Source organism: Quercus suber, unplaced genomic scaffold (assembly GCF_002906115.3).
Source record: "Quercus suber isolate HL8 unplaced genomic scaffold, Cork oak 2.0 scaffold_784, whole genome shotgun sequence".
Taxonomy (NCBI): Eukaryota; Viridiplantae; Streptophyta; class Magnoliopsida; order Fagales; family Fagaceae; genus Quercus; species Quercus suber.
Window position 1 is genome coordinate 9434 of NW_027070220.1, and position 17446 is coordinate 26879.

General features: G+C 33.0%; 1 protein-coding gene across 1 annotated transcript; it reads left to right on the plus strand.

The window, feature by feature from the left end:
- Positions 1-7711: 7711 nt before the first annotated feature.
- Positions 7712-10015, plus strand: LOC111990309 (cysteine protease XCP1). The gene is made up of 4 exons (XM_024022097.2): positions 7712-8228; positions 8736-8971; positions 9443-9583; positions 9705-10015. The coding sequence occupies exons 1-4, from the start codon at positions 7769-7771 to the stop codon at positions 9918-9920; spliced, it is 1053 nt and encodes a 350-aa protein (XP_023877865.1). The 5' UTR covers positions 7712-7768; the 3' UTR covers positions 9921-10015.
- The last annotated feature ends 7431 nt before the right edge of the window (positions 10016-17446 follow it).

Genomic DNA, 17446 nt, shown 5'->3' on the forward strand with positions numbered 1-17446 from the left:
CTATAGTAGGATTGTATAATTTCAAATTATATTTTATTCTCTCTCATAAATGTTACTTCTCTCGCTCTCTCTCTCTCTCTCTCTCTCTCTCTCTCTCTCTCTCTCTCTCTCTCTCTCTCTCTCTCTCTCTCTCTCTCTCTCTCTCTCTCTCTCTCTCTCTCTCTCTCTCTCATATTTTTCTTTACATTCCTTCTCGGCGTGGGTCTTGTTCTGTTCTTTCCTCTCCTCAAACCTGAAACCCTTGTGTGGTGGTGGTAGCGGTAGAGGTAGGCGTGGTCTAGGTCGGTAATCGATGGTGGCGGCGTGGGTTGGTCTCGATGGTGGTAGTGTGGATTTGGGTTGGAGTTCAATGGCAACGGTGTGGGTCTAGGTTGGTAGTCAATGGTGGCGTGGGTCTGGGTCAATGGTTTTGGGGTGGTCTATGATGGTGGGTTAATTTGGGTTTGTGTGGATTTGCTTGGCCTGGATTGATATGGGTTGTGGGGTGATTTGTAATGGGGTTCGGTTGTGTGGGTGTGGGGTTTTGATTTTTGGGAGTGGGTTTTGGGTCGTGGTGGTGCAGTGGCGGCGTGGGGCCGTGGTTGTGGCTAGGTATTGATCTTGCGTGGGCCTGTGGTTAAGGAGACAACGTCGGTGGAGGCGTGGAGATCAGCTTCCGATGGGTTTTGATGGGGTTTTGAATGGATTTTTCTTTGATTTTTTGTGGGTTTCTTTGCATGGTGGTGGTGGGTGTATTGTTGCTGTGGTGGTGTCTCTGGTTGTGGTGGCAAAGGTGGGTTTCATGGTGGCAGATGTGGGTTTCATTTGTGTGGATTTTTGCTTTGATTTTTTTTTTGTGGGTTTCTGTGCATGGTGGTGGTGGAGTGAGTTGTTGCCATGGTGGTGTATTTGATGGGTTTTTTTCATGGTGGTGGTGGGATTCTTGTGGTAGAGGTGTTGGTGACGAGTGGTTGAGAGAGAAACAGGAGGAAAACATAAATAGATGAGGGAAAAGGGTGAGAGTGAGATTTGATTATATTATTTTATTGGGTAGCATATATATTATTTTAATGAGTTGAATAGGAAAATAAAAGTTGGGATGCTGGGTGTATTGTAAAATGATATTGTATAATTAATAAAGTAGATTTTTGAGATGGTAAAATAGAATATGATAGGAATTTTGGATGCTAATGCTCTTACCCTAAAATAGGAACATGATGCTAATACTCTGACATCCTACTCACATAAAGGAGGGTCCCACTTTCTTTATATGTAATTGTGATTTTGTTGACTTTAAACAAACAAATCAAGGGTTTTGTTAACTATACCTCTAAGACAATTGTTAATAAATTATATTGAGAAAGTTTACACAATTTTTATAGGAAATATAAAAAGCCACCAAAAAAATTAATTGTTTTTTCTTTCACTTAAAAAGTTTATAAAAATATTTCTTAAATCAACTCGGCAATAAATTTTTTTATAAATAAATATAAAGTTTTCAGCAAAAAAAAAAAAAAAAAAATGAAATCAAATACACGTCAAGCTGATTGCATGGTGCACGCTGGAGAATAAAATGAAATTATAGAGCTGGGCAATAGTAGCATTAGAAGGAAGTTTGAGGGTTTTACAGTGCAAGGAGATGGAGCAGTCACATAAGAGAAATTGTAGTAGTAATAAATGGAGAGGGTCAGAGAAGGACCTGGCAGCACCGACCTGGTCTAGCCTCCCACAACCGTCCTATGAGATATATATATATATATATATACACACACACATAAATAGTACAACTACAAGGACATGTCATAGAAACCTAGTCAGTCGTCGTCTTATTAAGCTCCGTGGATTTTTTGAAAAATATGAATATGCGTAAAGCAACTCAATCATAGAGAGTGTGCCATCTTTCTGGGAATCCAAGGGGCCTCAGCCTCAGCTCCTCCTAATTAAGATGCTCACTTTTTTGATCCGTACCTGACCATTTAATACTCCGGAATTTGCATCGGGGCCTTGGCTACACAATTTATGAATCAATTTATATTCTACTTGGATAAGCAAAATTTATTTTTTCAATTTTTTATATCTTTAAAAATATTTTATATTAAATTATTTATTTTATGAATATAATTTGTGTTTAGTGTTCAGTTGAGCTGGACACATAATACTGAATTTCATTAAAATATCAATTTTATTCTTATTTTTAATTGTTTTTCTCTCTTTATATGTAATAATTATCATCCACTTTCTTTTTGTATAAAAAATTAAATGCAAAATCAATAATGTTAGTGTAATTTTATATACTATAACACCTATGTATTTTTATACATAATTTTATAGGACTGATATTAGTAAATTTTGATTTAATTAACTAAAATGTTGTCTTTTTTCTATTATACGGCATTTGTTTTTAACGAAGTAATTAATGAAGAATTATTTGCACACGTGAGAAGGATGGCTTTTCTCATAAAAAAAAAAAAGAAAAAAAAAAAAAGAAGGGTGGCTTTCTTGTGGGTGTGAGTTGAGAGAGACAAGATAAGTCAGAATGCACTCGTGCAGGTTGGGTGGGATCTATTACGAGCCTTGGGAATAGGTTGGGGCACACACCTACTTCTTTTGTCGTTTTTTATTTTACTACAATTATCACTTTTTTTTTTTTTTTTTTTTTGAGGGGGAGTGGTCACTGTTGTGAAGGGTACTTTAACTTAGGTGATTCCCTCAAAATCCCCATAATTAATTCCTTTAAATGGCCAATCAATTTAGTAATTTACATTTTGTCAGTAAAGATCAGATGGCCTTGGTCAGAGACTCAGAACAGGGCGACAATAGTTTTTTAGACAAGCTGCATGGGCTCGTTGGAGCCGGCCCATCTCCATAGACAACAAAGACAAGTGCTATGAAAGACTCAGCCAAAATAATAATAAGAAAAGGATTTTGCTAGTGTGTCTTTAAGGGTACACAAAAATTAATTATTTTTAGAAAAAATTTATCAAAAATTGAAAAATTATTTAAGATTTTTTAATTTTCGAGATTTTTTTTTTCAAAAACGGATGGCATAATGTGTGCCCTAAGGGTACATATTAACTGGACTCATAATAAAATTCTAGAGACACCCATTGTACATCAAATTTTACATCTTGTTGATTTGTGTGATTATAAGTGATTAATATTTTCTGTCACTAACTTATGCGATCCAAAGTTTTTCATTGATTATTTACAATCGCACAAATTAGTATATTGTAAATTTGGGTGTATGAATGGTTGCATCATAATATTATAAATATTGTTGGAAAAAAAATGTTATAAAAGATAAGTTAGGACTTAGGGATGACATGGAGTCAGATAGAGTTAGATCATGGACATCTGTCTTTGAAGTACTTTAAGCAATATTACATTATATAAATGATTTTTTATTGGAGTAATATTTAAAAGATCTCATTCTCATTGTTAGATTGTAAGTTTTCTATATTCTTAATAGTTAATACGTATGTCAAATTTTGTATCAATTAGATATTTTTTATTATTCAACAAATATATATACAGACACATTCACACACACACATACGCACTTATAATGAGGTGGAGTGAAATGAGGCATAGCGATCAAAACTTGTCCCTACCTCATGCTCTATCCGGGAAAGGAAAAATGTGCATGAAACAAGTCATATTGGGTGAAACATTTTACCATCCATAATCCAGGTTAGTTAATTTACACCCAATGTGCTTTATCATGACCAGGAATACCTAATAATTTTCCTCATACTAATTACCTAAGCATAAATGATGTAGGACGTATTTATTTTAATAAAGGAAAGTTATCATTCATCTTTGGTGGCTCGACCTAATTACAATTTAGTTCACAAAACAACTGTTATGTTTGATCCCTTTTAAGATTTAGATTAAACGAAAAATGTTAATTAATGATCTATATACAAAGATTACACAATTATTTCATTTAATTTAATCCAAATTTTACTGGGTTTTATGTAACCATAAAAAAACTTACTAATTGGGAGATGAGACCAAACTTTGCTTATAACGGCAATAATATTTGAGTTATATGTGGGCATTTCGTTGAACTGGCTGACACCCAAGTTCCAACTCAATGATTTCATTGTTTGAACAGGGTTGCAAAATCTATCCTCGCCAATAATTCCGGTTCCGGCCGGCCGGCCAGCCCAACAGCAATTAGCAACATAGGACTGCCCAATAAATTATTAATCCTACGTACTATTTTGTTATTAAAATTTTTTTAGAAGATAAAATGCATTATAAGTGGCTAAGTGGCTACACATTGCAAGTACTACTACTTTCACGTATTGAACTGATTTTGTACAGGTCTTTACTACTACTACTTCTTCATCATCATCTTCTTCTTCTAATTTCTAACGCCAAATGAAGCTAATGGATAAGACGGAATGCAACTGGAGATTTTGGTCCCTAGCTCCTAATAATCTGAGTCATCTGACTAATACATATTCATTCTCCTTACAAATATAAGACGATGAGAAAACAACGTTTCATTGTGGAGTTATGATACGGAGGAGCATCTTGTGTATTATTTGTCCGAAAATTCTAAAAAGACGTGCAACAGTTATATCATTGCCTTTCCTCGCCAAGAAACCGATTCATTATCTTCAAAATATAATTTGCAGGAGATCATACAAAATCTGAATTCAGTGTAAACTGAAAAGTAACGGCCATTCAAAAAGTTGTACAATTGCCAATTCCTTTGCCAATGTTTATAGTTATAATCAATATACAAGACTAACTTTTGCAATAATTTGCTGTTGTCTTGGAAATTATTTTCACATAAATTTATCATTTATTTTTTCAGCAATTTACAGTTGACTCTATACTTTAATTAATAATGCCAAAAGTCGTATCCCTAGACGTTCTCTTATATAATTTTTGAGTGCTGGTAAGGTTGTTGTGGTAGAAAATGATGATTTGTAATTTTTTTAGTGGAAGATTTGTAATTTGTTATTATTATTATTTTTGATAACCTTGTAATTTGTTATTATTGGGAACTGTACGCACTTGCCTTTAATACTTTTCAGTTCTCTATTCTGTCTTTTTGACATGCTATCAGCTCCAGTGAGTTAAATATACAGTCTTTCAAATTCTGAGCGTCTTTAGTGACTGCACACAAAGACACAATATTAAAGTGCAATCACCAAAGCATTGAGGTAAAAGGTAGTACGGTGCTTGAGTCCAAATGTACATCTTTTTCTCTGTCTCTGGTATTATGTTTTCTGAAAAGTTAGTGTTTAAACTTTAAAGTTTCTGCTTATTATGATGAACTCGAGTCGGTCGGTATAATATAAATCCATAAGCAACATTAACGAATTTCATAAGCATTGTTGCTCATCAGCATGCAAGCAGTGAATTTCCTAAATATCAAGTAAAAAAGAACAAGTTATGATAAAAATTTTCCTTTCTTTAAAGTTTAGGAGACTTGTTGTCCATTTGAAAATCAGTAATTTTTGGTAACTTATTTGTATATTGTTTAACAAATGTAGTTATCAATAACTTTTATGCTAAAAGTATAGCAAAAAGCTAAAAACTATAGCAAAAAACTAAAAACGAGTTTATTTTTTTTTTAAAAAGAAGCTATATATTTAAAAACAACTGAATCACAAATAAAAAAGCAAAAAACTTTTGCGAAACGCACATATATTTGTATATATGCTGAATTATGTTCAATCCCCAGGGATTGAAATTATTGCGTGCGCTACCGCATGAGAAGTAGAATTGAAAGGTGAATTTTGTAATTTAAGTTATGTGGCAAATTCTTGTGTCAAAATTAAACTTCATAAAATCCTTTTCCTTTTTGCTCTAGATTGAGTTTCTTCTAGAGTTTCTCATTCAAACCATTGACACATACCCGTTACTAGCTAGTGAGTTCATTGGGGTATTCCTAATTCAAAGAATTCTTTCGAGTACCATTAGAGTTTTGTCGATTGCATACAAGAATTTTAGAGTTCTGGAGCTAATGTAATGGGAGGTCCACAATTTGTTTGTTGAGGTTGTGAGAAGAGTTTATTTATAAAGGTTTTGTAAGTTTATACTATTTGTAACTATTACTTCAATAGTTAAATTTCTCGTCGGTAGGATACTCTATAGTGGTTTTTTCTTTTGAGAGATGCTACGTTTACAAGAATTTTATAACAAATCACAGGTGGTTAGTTGTTATTGGTTCAAATTTGAAACTAACACTAAAGTTACTTTTTTGCTCCAATAATAACAGCCAGTAACAACTTGCCACTTAGGATTTTTTGTAAAAATGTTGTAGACATATTATTTCTCTTTTCTTTTAGGGGATTTTCAAAAGTTTTCCACTTTGTCAACAATTATATGTGTTTGTTTTACTTCTTTTTATTTAAAACTAATATTAAGGTTACTTTTTTGCCCAACCAGTAACAACTTGCCACTTAGAATTTGTTGTAAAAATGTTGTAAAAATATTGTAAACATATCATTTCTCTTTTCTTTTAGGGAATTTTCAAAAGTTTTCCACTTTGTCAACAATTATATGTGTTCGTTTTACTTCTTTTTATTGTCTTTATTGCTTTTGGATTGTGGTGGCCAATGACAAACATATGGTTGATTTTATTGTGATTGTTCAGTCTGTTTGATTACTATCCATTAAATTGTTAGTTGGTGGTCTAAATCAAAATTTTAAAATTTCATAATGAACTTTTTCATCCTCATGTTTAGGGGATTTTCAACAGTTTTCCACTTTGTCAACAATTATATGTGTTTGTTTTACTTCTTTTTATTTAAAACTAATACTAAAGTTACTTTTTTGCCCAACCAGTAATAATCTGCCACTTAAAATTTGTTGTAAAAATGTTGTAAAAATATTGTTGACATGTCATTTCTCTTTTCTTTTAAGGAATTTTCAAAAGTTTTCCACTTTGTCAACAATTATATGTGTTCGTTTTACTTCTTTTTATTGTCTTTATTGCTTTTGGATTGTGGTGGCCAGTGACAAACTTATGATTGATTTTATTGTGATTGTTCAGTCTGTTTGATTACTATCCATTAAATTGTTAGTTGGTGGTCTAAATCAAAATTTTAAAATTTCATAATGAACTTTTTCATCCTCATGCCAAGGGCCTTGTAGCTGAGTTGACACCTCCTAATTATGTATAAAGTGCTTGAAAATTTTGAGGGAAAAATGATTCGAACTGCGAAGTTAGCAGTGTATTATAATTATTTCTAAAATAAAAAAACTTTTTTTCATCCTCATATATATATATATATATATAGACACACACATACACACATAATCTAAAATCTTAGTTCATCAATTGAGAAATGATATGTGATTTAAAATTATGTAGTGACATATTCATTTTTAGTTAATGAAATACTATATATAAATGGATTTTCCCCATTTACATATATAGCGAGACAGGCAAATTGTCAAAGACACGTGTCTGTGTCTGTGTCTGAGAGAGAGAGAGAGAGAGAGAGAGAGAGAAAGCCCTTTGCGTAAATGTAATTTTTGTGACTGACTCATTGAAACTCCTTACGTGCAATATGATAACACACGATAGAGTTGGTCACCGCTGTATTATTAAGGCATATGATCGTATGCTTTGATTCAAAGCCTGCTAAAAGAACCAAGCTTAAAGACTCAGTATTCAGAGGAAAATTCTATTAACTTTACTTGAAAGAAACATATGAAACATAACCTATAAAGACGACTCCTATCTTTCCATTGATCTCCACCCCTTCATTTTTCTTCTCCCTTATCCAGAAAAGAACCTACTATAACCCTAGCTAAAAAAATGGTACTTTCTTCATATTCTAAGGCACTCATTGCCTGCTCCGCATGCCTTTTGGCTTGTTCTGCTTTAGCTCACGATTTCTCCATCGTGGGCTATTCGCCAAACGATTTGACATCCATTGGTAAACTCATTGAGCTCTTTGAATCGTGGATGTCAAAACACAACAAAAGTTATGAGAGTATTGAGGAAAAGTTGCATAGATTAGAGATTTTTAAGGATAATTTGGAACACATCGACGACACTAATAAAAAGGTTAGCAACTACTGGCTTGGATTAAATGAGTTTGCAGATTTGAGCCATGAAGAGTTCAAAAATATGTATCTGGGGCTGAACGAGGCCTTGCCTAAGAAGAGGCAGTCCCCAGAGGAATTCACTTATAGAGATGTCACGGATTTGCCCAAGTCTGTGGATTGGAGGAAGAAAGGAGCTGTCACTAATATCAAGAACCAGGGCTCATGTGGTAAGTACCTCTGTGTAATTTTAGTTATATAATTTTTTTAACGAGTTATGTGACTTAATTAAATACAAATAATAATATATAAAAATAATTTTATAAATGATCATGTAATGTGTTGTAAAAAATAATTTCAAATTGGTTTATAATTATGCATTTTTTTTCACACACAGTATTCTCTCTCTATATAAAATGCTTTAGACATTCTTTTCTTAGGATATTAAACTTTTTATAAGTGGAATTCATGATTTCAAGTTGACATATATCAACAAGTTTTAAAGACAAATTGTGGGACATATCACTCTGTCCTATGGCCTATTGGGCTTGCTTTTATTACTATTACCATAGGGGTTTTTATTTACATGGTTATATTCGACTCTACGGCCTACGCATCAAATTCACGTTGACTGTAATAATTCAACTTTTTAAGAATATCTAAATTAAGTGAACCTAATCTAGATGGGCCTTGTCATGGCTAATATCCTGATTGACAAAATTTTTGGGAATACACAGGTAGTTGCTGGGCATTTTCGACCATAGTTGCAGTTGAGGGCATAAACCAAATCGTTACAGGAAATTTGACTTCACTGTCTGAGCAAGAGCTAATTGATTGTGACACAAAGTTCAATAGTGGCTGCAATGGGGGTCTCATGGATTATGCGTTTGCTTACATCGTCTCTAGTGGAGGAATTCATAAAGAAGAAGACTACCCTTACCTCATGAAAGAAGGGAATTGTGAGATGAAAAGGGTAAGTAGAAAACCCGTAGTAGCCATTTTTTTTTTTTATTTTTTATTTCCCGGGAGTCTAGGCCTCGGCCTGAAAGCTTTACAAATTGGCCAGGTTTGGGTAAGAGTGAGGCTTCATCAAAGCCCATTATCAAAAAGTATACATTGGCCCTGTATATAATAATAGATTAAGGCTGTCGACCCGTTATCACAGTAATCCCCTAATTAAGCTAACATTATAGTAATTCAAACAAATGTATATAATTAAGCTAACATTATTCGTCTACTGAATTTGATGATTATTTTTTGATGGAATGATTTTTAATTTCATTTCGTTCATATTTTGTGGAACATGGCAAGTATATATATGCTAATTAATTTGCTAACATCCAATTAAGTTGATCTTATTTACTCCTTTTAGGAAAATAAAAATTTAGATGTAGATTTTCTACCAATATATATATTTTCAATTTATTTATTTATTTTTTATCAGGGAGAGTTGGATGTAGTGACCATAAGTGGCTACCATGACGTGCCGCAAAACAATGAACTAAGCCTTCTGAAGGCACTCGCAAACCAGCCCCTCAGTGTGGCTATTGAGGCTTCTAGTAGAGACTTTCAATTCTATAGTGGGGTAAGCTTACTATGAACTCAACAACATATATACCTGCAATGAATAATTACTCACATATGCCTGGATGTTTATATTTATCAATCTCCCAACTCTAATATAAATGACATTGATGAATCTGTAGGGTATTTTTGATGGCCATTGTGGAACTGAGCTAGATCATGGTGTGGCTGCGGTTGGATATGGGACATCAAAGGGTTTGGATTACATCATTGTGAAGAATTCATGGGGACCGAAATGGGGAGAGAAAGGCTACATAAGGATGAAGAGAAACAATGGCAAGCCTGAAGGGATATGTGGAATCTACAAAATGGCTTCTTATCCTACTAAAAAGAAGTAAAAGGAAGAACAACAATGGTTGTATTTTAAAGATTTGCGTCTTTATGATGTTTCGATACTCATATTAAAAATAATTTGATTTTCTGATTTTTATCAGCCAAGCCATCTCCATTTTTTTACATGCTATAAATTCCATATGAGAATTTCAATTCTATGCTTCCTTTATAAATTGAAGTGTTCATTCTGTTTCGAGAAGGCAATCATCTGAGAGAACAAACCCATAGTTCAAAATACACGGGTATCCATTTTCACAGTATAACGAGAGAGGATAAAAAGGTGAAAAAAATTGAGAAAAAAGTTCACCTCCAAACCTTTTTCTTTTGAATTGTTTATCTCCAAGCTAGTTTGGAGAAAATTTCCTTCAACTCACTACTAATGGTTAAAATGACTATACTTTTAGTTATATAATTTTTTAATGAATTATATGTAAAATTTTTAAATAATATACATAATTTTTTAAATTATTATATACTCTAAATTAGTTTAGAGAAAAACTTTTCAAATTACTTTAAAATGATGATATGTGTCTTTCCAACTTGACCCAACTAAACCCCACACCCACACCACCTATGGTTAAGTTGAGTTAGTTGAGTTTTAATTAAAAAAAAGGGTTTTGTTAATGGATGCATTTAGAAAATTTGTTAATGGACAATTTTAGGAAATTTTTAATATTACTTTTATAGAAAATATAAAAAACTATTAAAAGCTAATTACTTTTTTCTTTTCCTATAAAAAGATTTTAAAAAGATTTTTTAAATCAATATTCTTAGAACATTCGCTAAGTTGGAAGGACATATGACACAATTTTAAAGTAGTTTGAAGGTCTTATCTCCAAATTAGTTTAGAAAGACACTTTGTCAATAAAAAAAAAAAAAAAAAAAAATCACAAAGTTTGGTCTTAGAATGCTGAACAGGATTCTTAGATATATCTATAGCACTAGAATTATCACAATAGACAAACATATCAAGATATAAAGCAGCGGAAAAATACATAACACAAGATATGATGACCTAGGAAACCACACGGTAAAAACCTGGGGAGGATTTAACCTAGCTATTCTCAAGGTAAAATTGAATCCACTATATGAAAGAATTGAAGTTCATACAAAAGGACTTACAAGCACCCACGCTAGACTTCCTAATGCTACCCACCAGTAGAACTTACTAACACGACCACGTGTAAGCTCTGAATCCACGGACTTCTTCTTTCTTGGATTCTCCACAAGATACAAGCACTCTCGCTTGTGTTTCTTTAAACTCCAATGGTAGTAACTGAGTTGATCATCAAGATATTTGTTAGAAATTTGGACCCCTTAACCCAACAAAATTAGCCTAGTTAATTAGCCAAGTGATTAACTTAGTCAAATTATGCAAATCTAGGTTATCACAATCAAACAATCATATCAATAATATAAAGTAGCAAAAAAGTAAATAGCACAAGATATGATGACCCAGGAAACCACACGGTAAAAACCTGGGGAGGATTTGACCTAGATATCCTCAAGGTAAACCTGAATCCACTATGCGAAAAAATCGAAGTTCATACAAAAGGACTTACAAGCTCTCTGCCTGACTTCCTAATACTACCCACCAGTAGAACTTATTGACACGACCACGTGCAAGCTCCGAATCTACGGACTCCTTATTTCTTGGATTCTCTAATCAGCTACAAGCACCCATGCTTGTTATTCTTTAAGCTCCAATGGCAGTAACCGAGTTAATCATCAAGATGTTGAAATAATCTCTACCTTGAAAACCTTAAGTTTACGTGAAGAAAAGCTCCTCAAAGATATCACAAGAGATTCACACAAACCGTAAAATATGAGCAACAAAGATTTAGAGAGGTTTGGGTACAAAACCCTAGATACAAAAGAGGCACTCTCTTTTCTCTAACGAAAGTCCCAAAAACGTGGCTTAGGGTTTCCTTTATATAGTGGGAGAAGTAGATCTGAAACCCTAATCCTTAATGGGCTTAAGCTGCTGTTTGGGCCGACTTAAAATTCTGCAGATACGATTTTCAATTGATCGAGCCTATTCTTTGATCGATCAAACCAGACAGAATATGAAGTCTTCTTCCTGCAGCTTGCATGTTCTTGAATCTTAACTGGAATCACTTTAAGCATTGTCTAATAAAACCTATAGACTCTAAGATCTATATCTAGACAAGTTTGTGTTCACGATTTGCAAATTGTTCTAAACATTTAGAACCTAACAAACTCCCTCTTTGGCAATTCGTGACAAAACTTTCATACAAAATGAAATGCTCAAATATAAGAACAACCCAATACAATAAAATGCCCATTACAACAAATTAAACCTAACTACTATCCATCAGTTGCAAGTATAGACAACAGCTCAATTGAATCAACTTGTATATTTCCTGAAACACTAAACAAAACGCATAAACGCATGTGTGGAAAATACAAGTAAACAAAAATAAATTCTTGATTTCACATAACACAAAATAAAGATATGTACCAATGAAGAACTCATAAGAATAAATCAATAAGAAGTGAAACAAGAAACATATAAATCAAAATAAATTCTAACTCTCCCCTAAGTTAGATACATCAAAAAGTTTATATATTCTTCCCCTAAACAAAACAAACAGATCATCTATGTCTCCCCCTTTTTGTCACGTACTGATAAAGACTACCTAATTAGAAGATAGACAGAAAATATACGCAACAGAGTAAGAGAAAATAGAGACAACTCCCCTTAAGAACCACAAAGGTTAAAAAAATTTATCCCCCTATAAAAATAGGAAAAACAAAACAAGTTTTGGGAAAAACGGTTTTGGGGAAAAATAAAGGAGGTGGGGATAAATAAAAAGACACAAATCAAGTTTTAAACAAAACTAAGTTGAGGATACACATGAAAAAAAAAATATTCTTTCTTTGAATAAAATGCAAACAGGGCACTATGTGACCCATAAACAGTTGCGTGAGTAGAGAAAATATTTGTACATTAATTATCCATCATATCTTTTAAGAAAAAAATTTCTACAGTTCACACATAAGAAATAGCATATACTAGAATGTACAAAACTCAAAAATTAATCAATCAATTTTTAAATCAAGTTGAGTACCCAATTTAGCAAAGTGTATACATGTTATGTGTGAAAGCAATAAGAGATATGACTGCAAAACTGCAAGATGGATACAAAAACAATGCAATGCATGTGAATCCTAAACACAAATGATGCATGAAAAAAAAATTGGTCAAAAACATAGAAACTGAAAATTTTTCAATTTCGATCGATTGAGAATCAATCGAACATCAATCAAGAATCGATCGAACATCAATCGAGTCAGGAAAACTCAAACCAAAAATAATTTTAATCGCAATTTCGATTGATCGAAAGCCTGGAAAAATCAGATTTTTGAAAACAGAGCATTTTAATGCAGAAACTCCTCAAAACACATTGTTTTATAAAAAATGTATGAGTATGAGACGAAAAGTTTTTCAAAAATACTTGAATTCAACCCAGATCTTCCAAAATCAAGATTTTCAATCAATTTGTCCTCAAAGCGCAAACATTAAACACATTTTGCATTAAAATTAAGGAACTTTTAATCCTGGATGGCCACAACAAAATCACACACAATATAATGTACCAAGTTTAGCAAAGAGTAACTTGTGTAGTTTGTGCAACTAGCAAAAACTTGAGATACATGTGAGGTGATATGTGAATAGCAATTAATCACAAAGTCTACAAAATTCATCATATAGAATTTAAAAGAGACTATCACCTAAAGAGTTACATCATATAACTCCCACATCTCCTAGAACAAAAGTTTGCAATCATGAAAAGTTTCTTGAATTTTGCCTCATAATATACACACCAATCTTAATTATGTGATTTGGCATCAAGCCTAATAGTACACACCAATTTTAAGCATTTAGCAATTAAACCAAGGCTACACCTTATGTTCTTTTTGTGCATGTGCTACACTTTCTCGAGTATAGAATCTTAAGATATGCACTAAGGTGTTCATAATTGGCTAGTGAACAGTAGTGAGATGGTTATTTATGCCTTTCTCAAAAAGTTCAAGTCCGATAGTCAAAGACATGTAACTTCAAGATCAAGACAAAGTGATAAAAAACTATAAACATCTTTCCCACACAACATGCACTACAAAGCTCAACTAGTAAAGTGCAATAAATAAGCTCATCGAAGCTAATCAAGGTACATAAACTTGTCATGTAAATATAATATGGCCAATCCTTGATTATAAATCCAAGATGTGTAATACAAAACACAAAAAACTTTTTGGTTTAAAAAAATTTATGACCAAAGACAAAAGCACACATTATGCTCAATGAACAATACAAAAGCAATGCATGATAGTGCAAAACTAAGCTATAGAGGGTACACAAATAAGAAATATCAATTTCTTAATTAACCCTTGAGTACATGTACAAACTAGTACATACTCACACAAAATCAAAAATAGCTTAGCACAAACTATTCAAGTTTCTTCACAATGTCAAGCATATTCTAAATCAAAAGAGAGATATCATAACTCATGTAATCCTCAAGAAAAATAAAACTAGACACAAAAGAAAATATTTTTTTTCTTTTTGAAAATTTTCAATGTTTTTGGATTTTTTTTTAATAAAACACAACCTAAAAAACAAAACAACCAAAAACAAAAACAAAACATGTCCACAATTAATTTGAAAGAATTAAATCAAGGACAAATTAGCAACACTCACTTTGGAGAATCTTTTCTTACCCATATAGCACGATTCTTCGACTTTGTAGGTGAAACTTCATGAGAAGCAGAGTGTATTTGAGGGACTACACCAATCTTCTGAGAAAGACTAAAATCCTGCAAATTCCTTTCACAAGCTAACAAGCTCAAATTTTTCAAAAGAATATGAAACAATTTATATGGACTTATGGCAGGAGAAATATCATCACATATCCTAAATTGAAACACAGAATACTTAAATTTAAATTACTAACAATTAGGATGAATGTGACCACGAACACCACAAAAGTGGCAAACAGGAACAAATTTAGGAACATCAGTATTCCTAACAGCAAATCTAGTCTCAGATTTTGGTTTTTGCCTCAACAAAGAGCAATTTGGTCTAATATGACCAACAACACCACAAAGGTGACAAGTAGGCACAAAAATAGATTTATTGTGCTCTTTAACAATAGGTTTAGACTTAGGTGTAGAAACTTCAGCATCTACATCAGAACTTTTACCTTTGTCTAACCTAGCAAAATAAGTTTTTTCTTTATTATTCCTCTTAAAAGGAGGGATATAAACTTTCTCAATTTTAGGCTTAAGAGAAATAGAAATACTTCTGTTATCAACAGCAGGCTTGATACTAGTCAAATTTTCGATTTTAATTTTAGATTCAACTAACTCTTGTTCCAAGCTTTTCATCTTCTTCCAAGCTTTTCATCTTCTCATCTTGAGAGGAAATTTGATTTCTCAAAATTTCATTCTTTTTATTAGACTCATCTAATCTCACAATCAATTCCTCTTTTTCAAGATTAGCCAATTTTAACTCTTCCTTAAATTTCTTAGTAATTTTCAAAGATTTAGATAATTCCTTACGAAGAGTTATAAAAACATCAAAAAAATCAACATAAACAATAGTGCCCTTTTTATTCAAAACATCACTAGCATCAATAAAATCAGCAGAAACATGATCAGAATGACACTTCAAATTATCCATGACAATAAGGGTCAAGGATCAGCTCTTAGATCAAAAGATCTGAATCAGAAGAGCAACCTGCTCTGATACCACTTGTTAGAAATTTAGACCCCTTAACCCAACCAGATTAGCCTAGTTAATTAGCCAAGTGATTAACTTAGTCAAATTATGCAAATCTAGGTTATCACAATCAAACAATCATATCAAGAATATAAAGCAGCGGAAAAGTAAATAACACAAGATATGATGACCTAGGAAACCACACGGTAAAAACCTGAGGAGGATTTGACCTAGCTATCCTCAAGGTAAACCTGAATCCACTATGCAAAAGAATCGAAGTTCATACAAAAGGACTTACAAACTCCCCGCTTGACTTCCTAATGCTACCCTCCAGTAGAACTTACTGACATGACCACGTGCAAGCTCCGAATCCACGGACTCCTTCTTTCTTAGATTCTCCAATCAGCTACAAGCACCCACGCTTGTTATTCTTTAAGCTCCAATGGCAGCAACCGAGTTGATCATCAAGATGTTAAAATAATCTCTACCTTGAAAACCCTAAGTTTATGTGAAGGAAAACTCCTCAAAGATCTCACAAGAGATTCACACAAACCATAAAATATGAGCAACAAAGACTTAGAGAGGTTTTGGTACAAAACCCTAGATACAAAAGAGGCACTCTCTTCTCTCTCACGAAAGTCCCAAAAACCTGGCTTAGGATTTCCTTTATATAGTGGGAGAAGTAGATCTGAAACCCTAATCCTTAATAGGCTTAAGCTACTGTTTGGGCCGACTTAAAATTCTGCAGATACGATTTTCGATTGATCGAGCCTGTTCTTCGATTGATCAAACCAGACAAAATATGAAGTCTTCTTCCTGCAGCTTGCATGTTCTTGAATCTTAACTTGAATCACCTTAAGCATTGTCTAATAAAACCTATAGACTCTAAGATCTATATCTAGACAAGTTTGTGTTCACGATTTGCCAATTATTCTAAACATTTAGAACCTAACAATGTTGATAATATCTCTATTTTAAAAACCCTAAGTTTATGTGAAGGAAAGCTCCTCAAGGATCTCACAAGAGATTCATACAAACTGCAAAATACAAGCAACAATACAACCAGAGCAACTCTCAAAAACGTGGCAAGGGTTTTGCCTTATATACCTAGGGCAAAAACATAAAATTCAAAACGTTTAATGAGATAGGGTTGGAAATTCTGCAGAAAAACATTCTGGCCGATTTTCGATCGATCGAGTCTATCCTTCGATCGATCTAGCCAGGCCGAAATACACTAATGCATCTGCAGCCTCTCGATTTCAACTTTACATGAATTACACAACTTTGAGCAAGCCTAAACAAGACTAAACATATTGTTTTAATCATGGTTTGCCAACATTACACATTAGAGTTCTAAATACATCAAATCCTAAGTCTTTAGAACCTAACACTTTGCTTTGTGTTAAAGAATACACTAGGTTAATTCCAACCATGGTATTGTCATCTTTATAAAGGTTGCTATGTCTTGATGGCTACAATATATAATTGTTTATATTGAAGCCATTTGATGGCATTTTCATCGTAATGAAGGGCAATGAATTTGAAAGTAGAGACACAAAGCTGACGAACCTAACTTACTTTTCTCTGATGATATGTGTCACACTACTAACTAGATTTTTTTTTCTTTTCTTTTTTGAGAAAGACTACTAACTAGTTAAGACGCAATTAAAAGTGAGATATGATCGATATCTTGTATTTAAAAGAAGGAATAGAACAAAGAGCAAGGGCCCTTAAAGTTAGCGATGTGAATTAGGTATCAAAGTCAAACAAGCCATCTTCAACGTACGT

Bases quoted from the DNA above. Each gene is read 5' to 3' on its own strand.
- LOC111990309 (XM_024022097.2), top strand. From the start codon at position 7,769: ATGGTACTTTCTTCATATTCTAAGGCACTCATTGCCTGCTCCGCATGC. The intron at 8,972-9,442 runs GTAAGTAGAAAA...ATTTTTTATCAG, and splicing joins GGAATTGTGAGATGAAAAGG to GGAGAGTTGGATGTAGTGAC. The intron at 9,584-9,704 runs GTAAGCTTACTA...ATGAATCTGTAG, and splicing joins ACTTTCAATTCTATAGTGGG to GGTATTTTTGATGGCCATTG.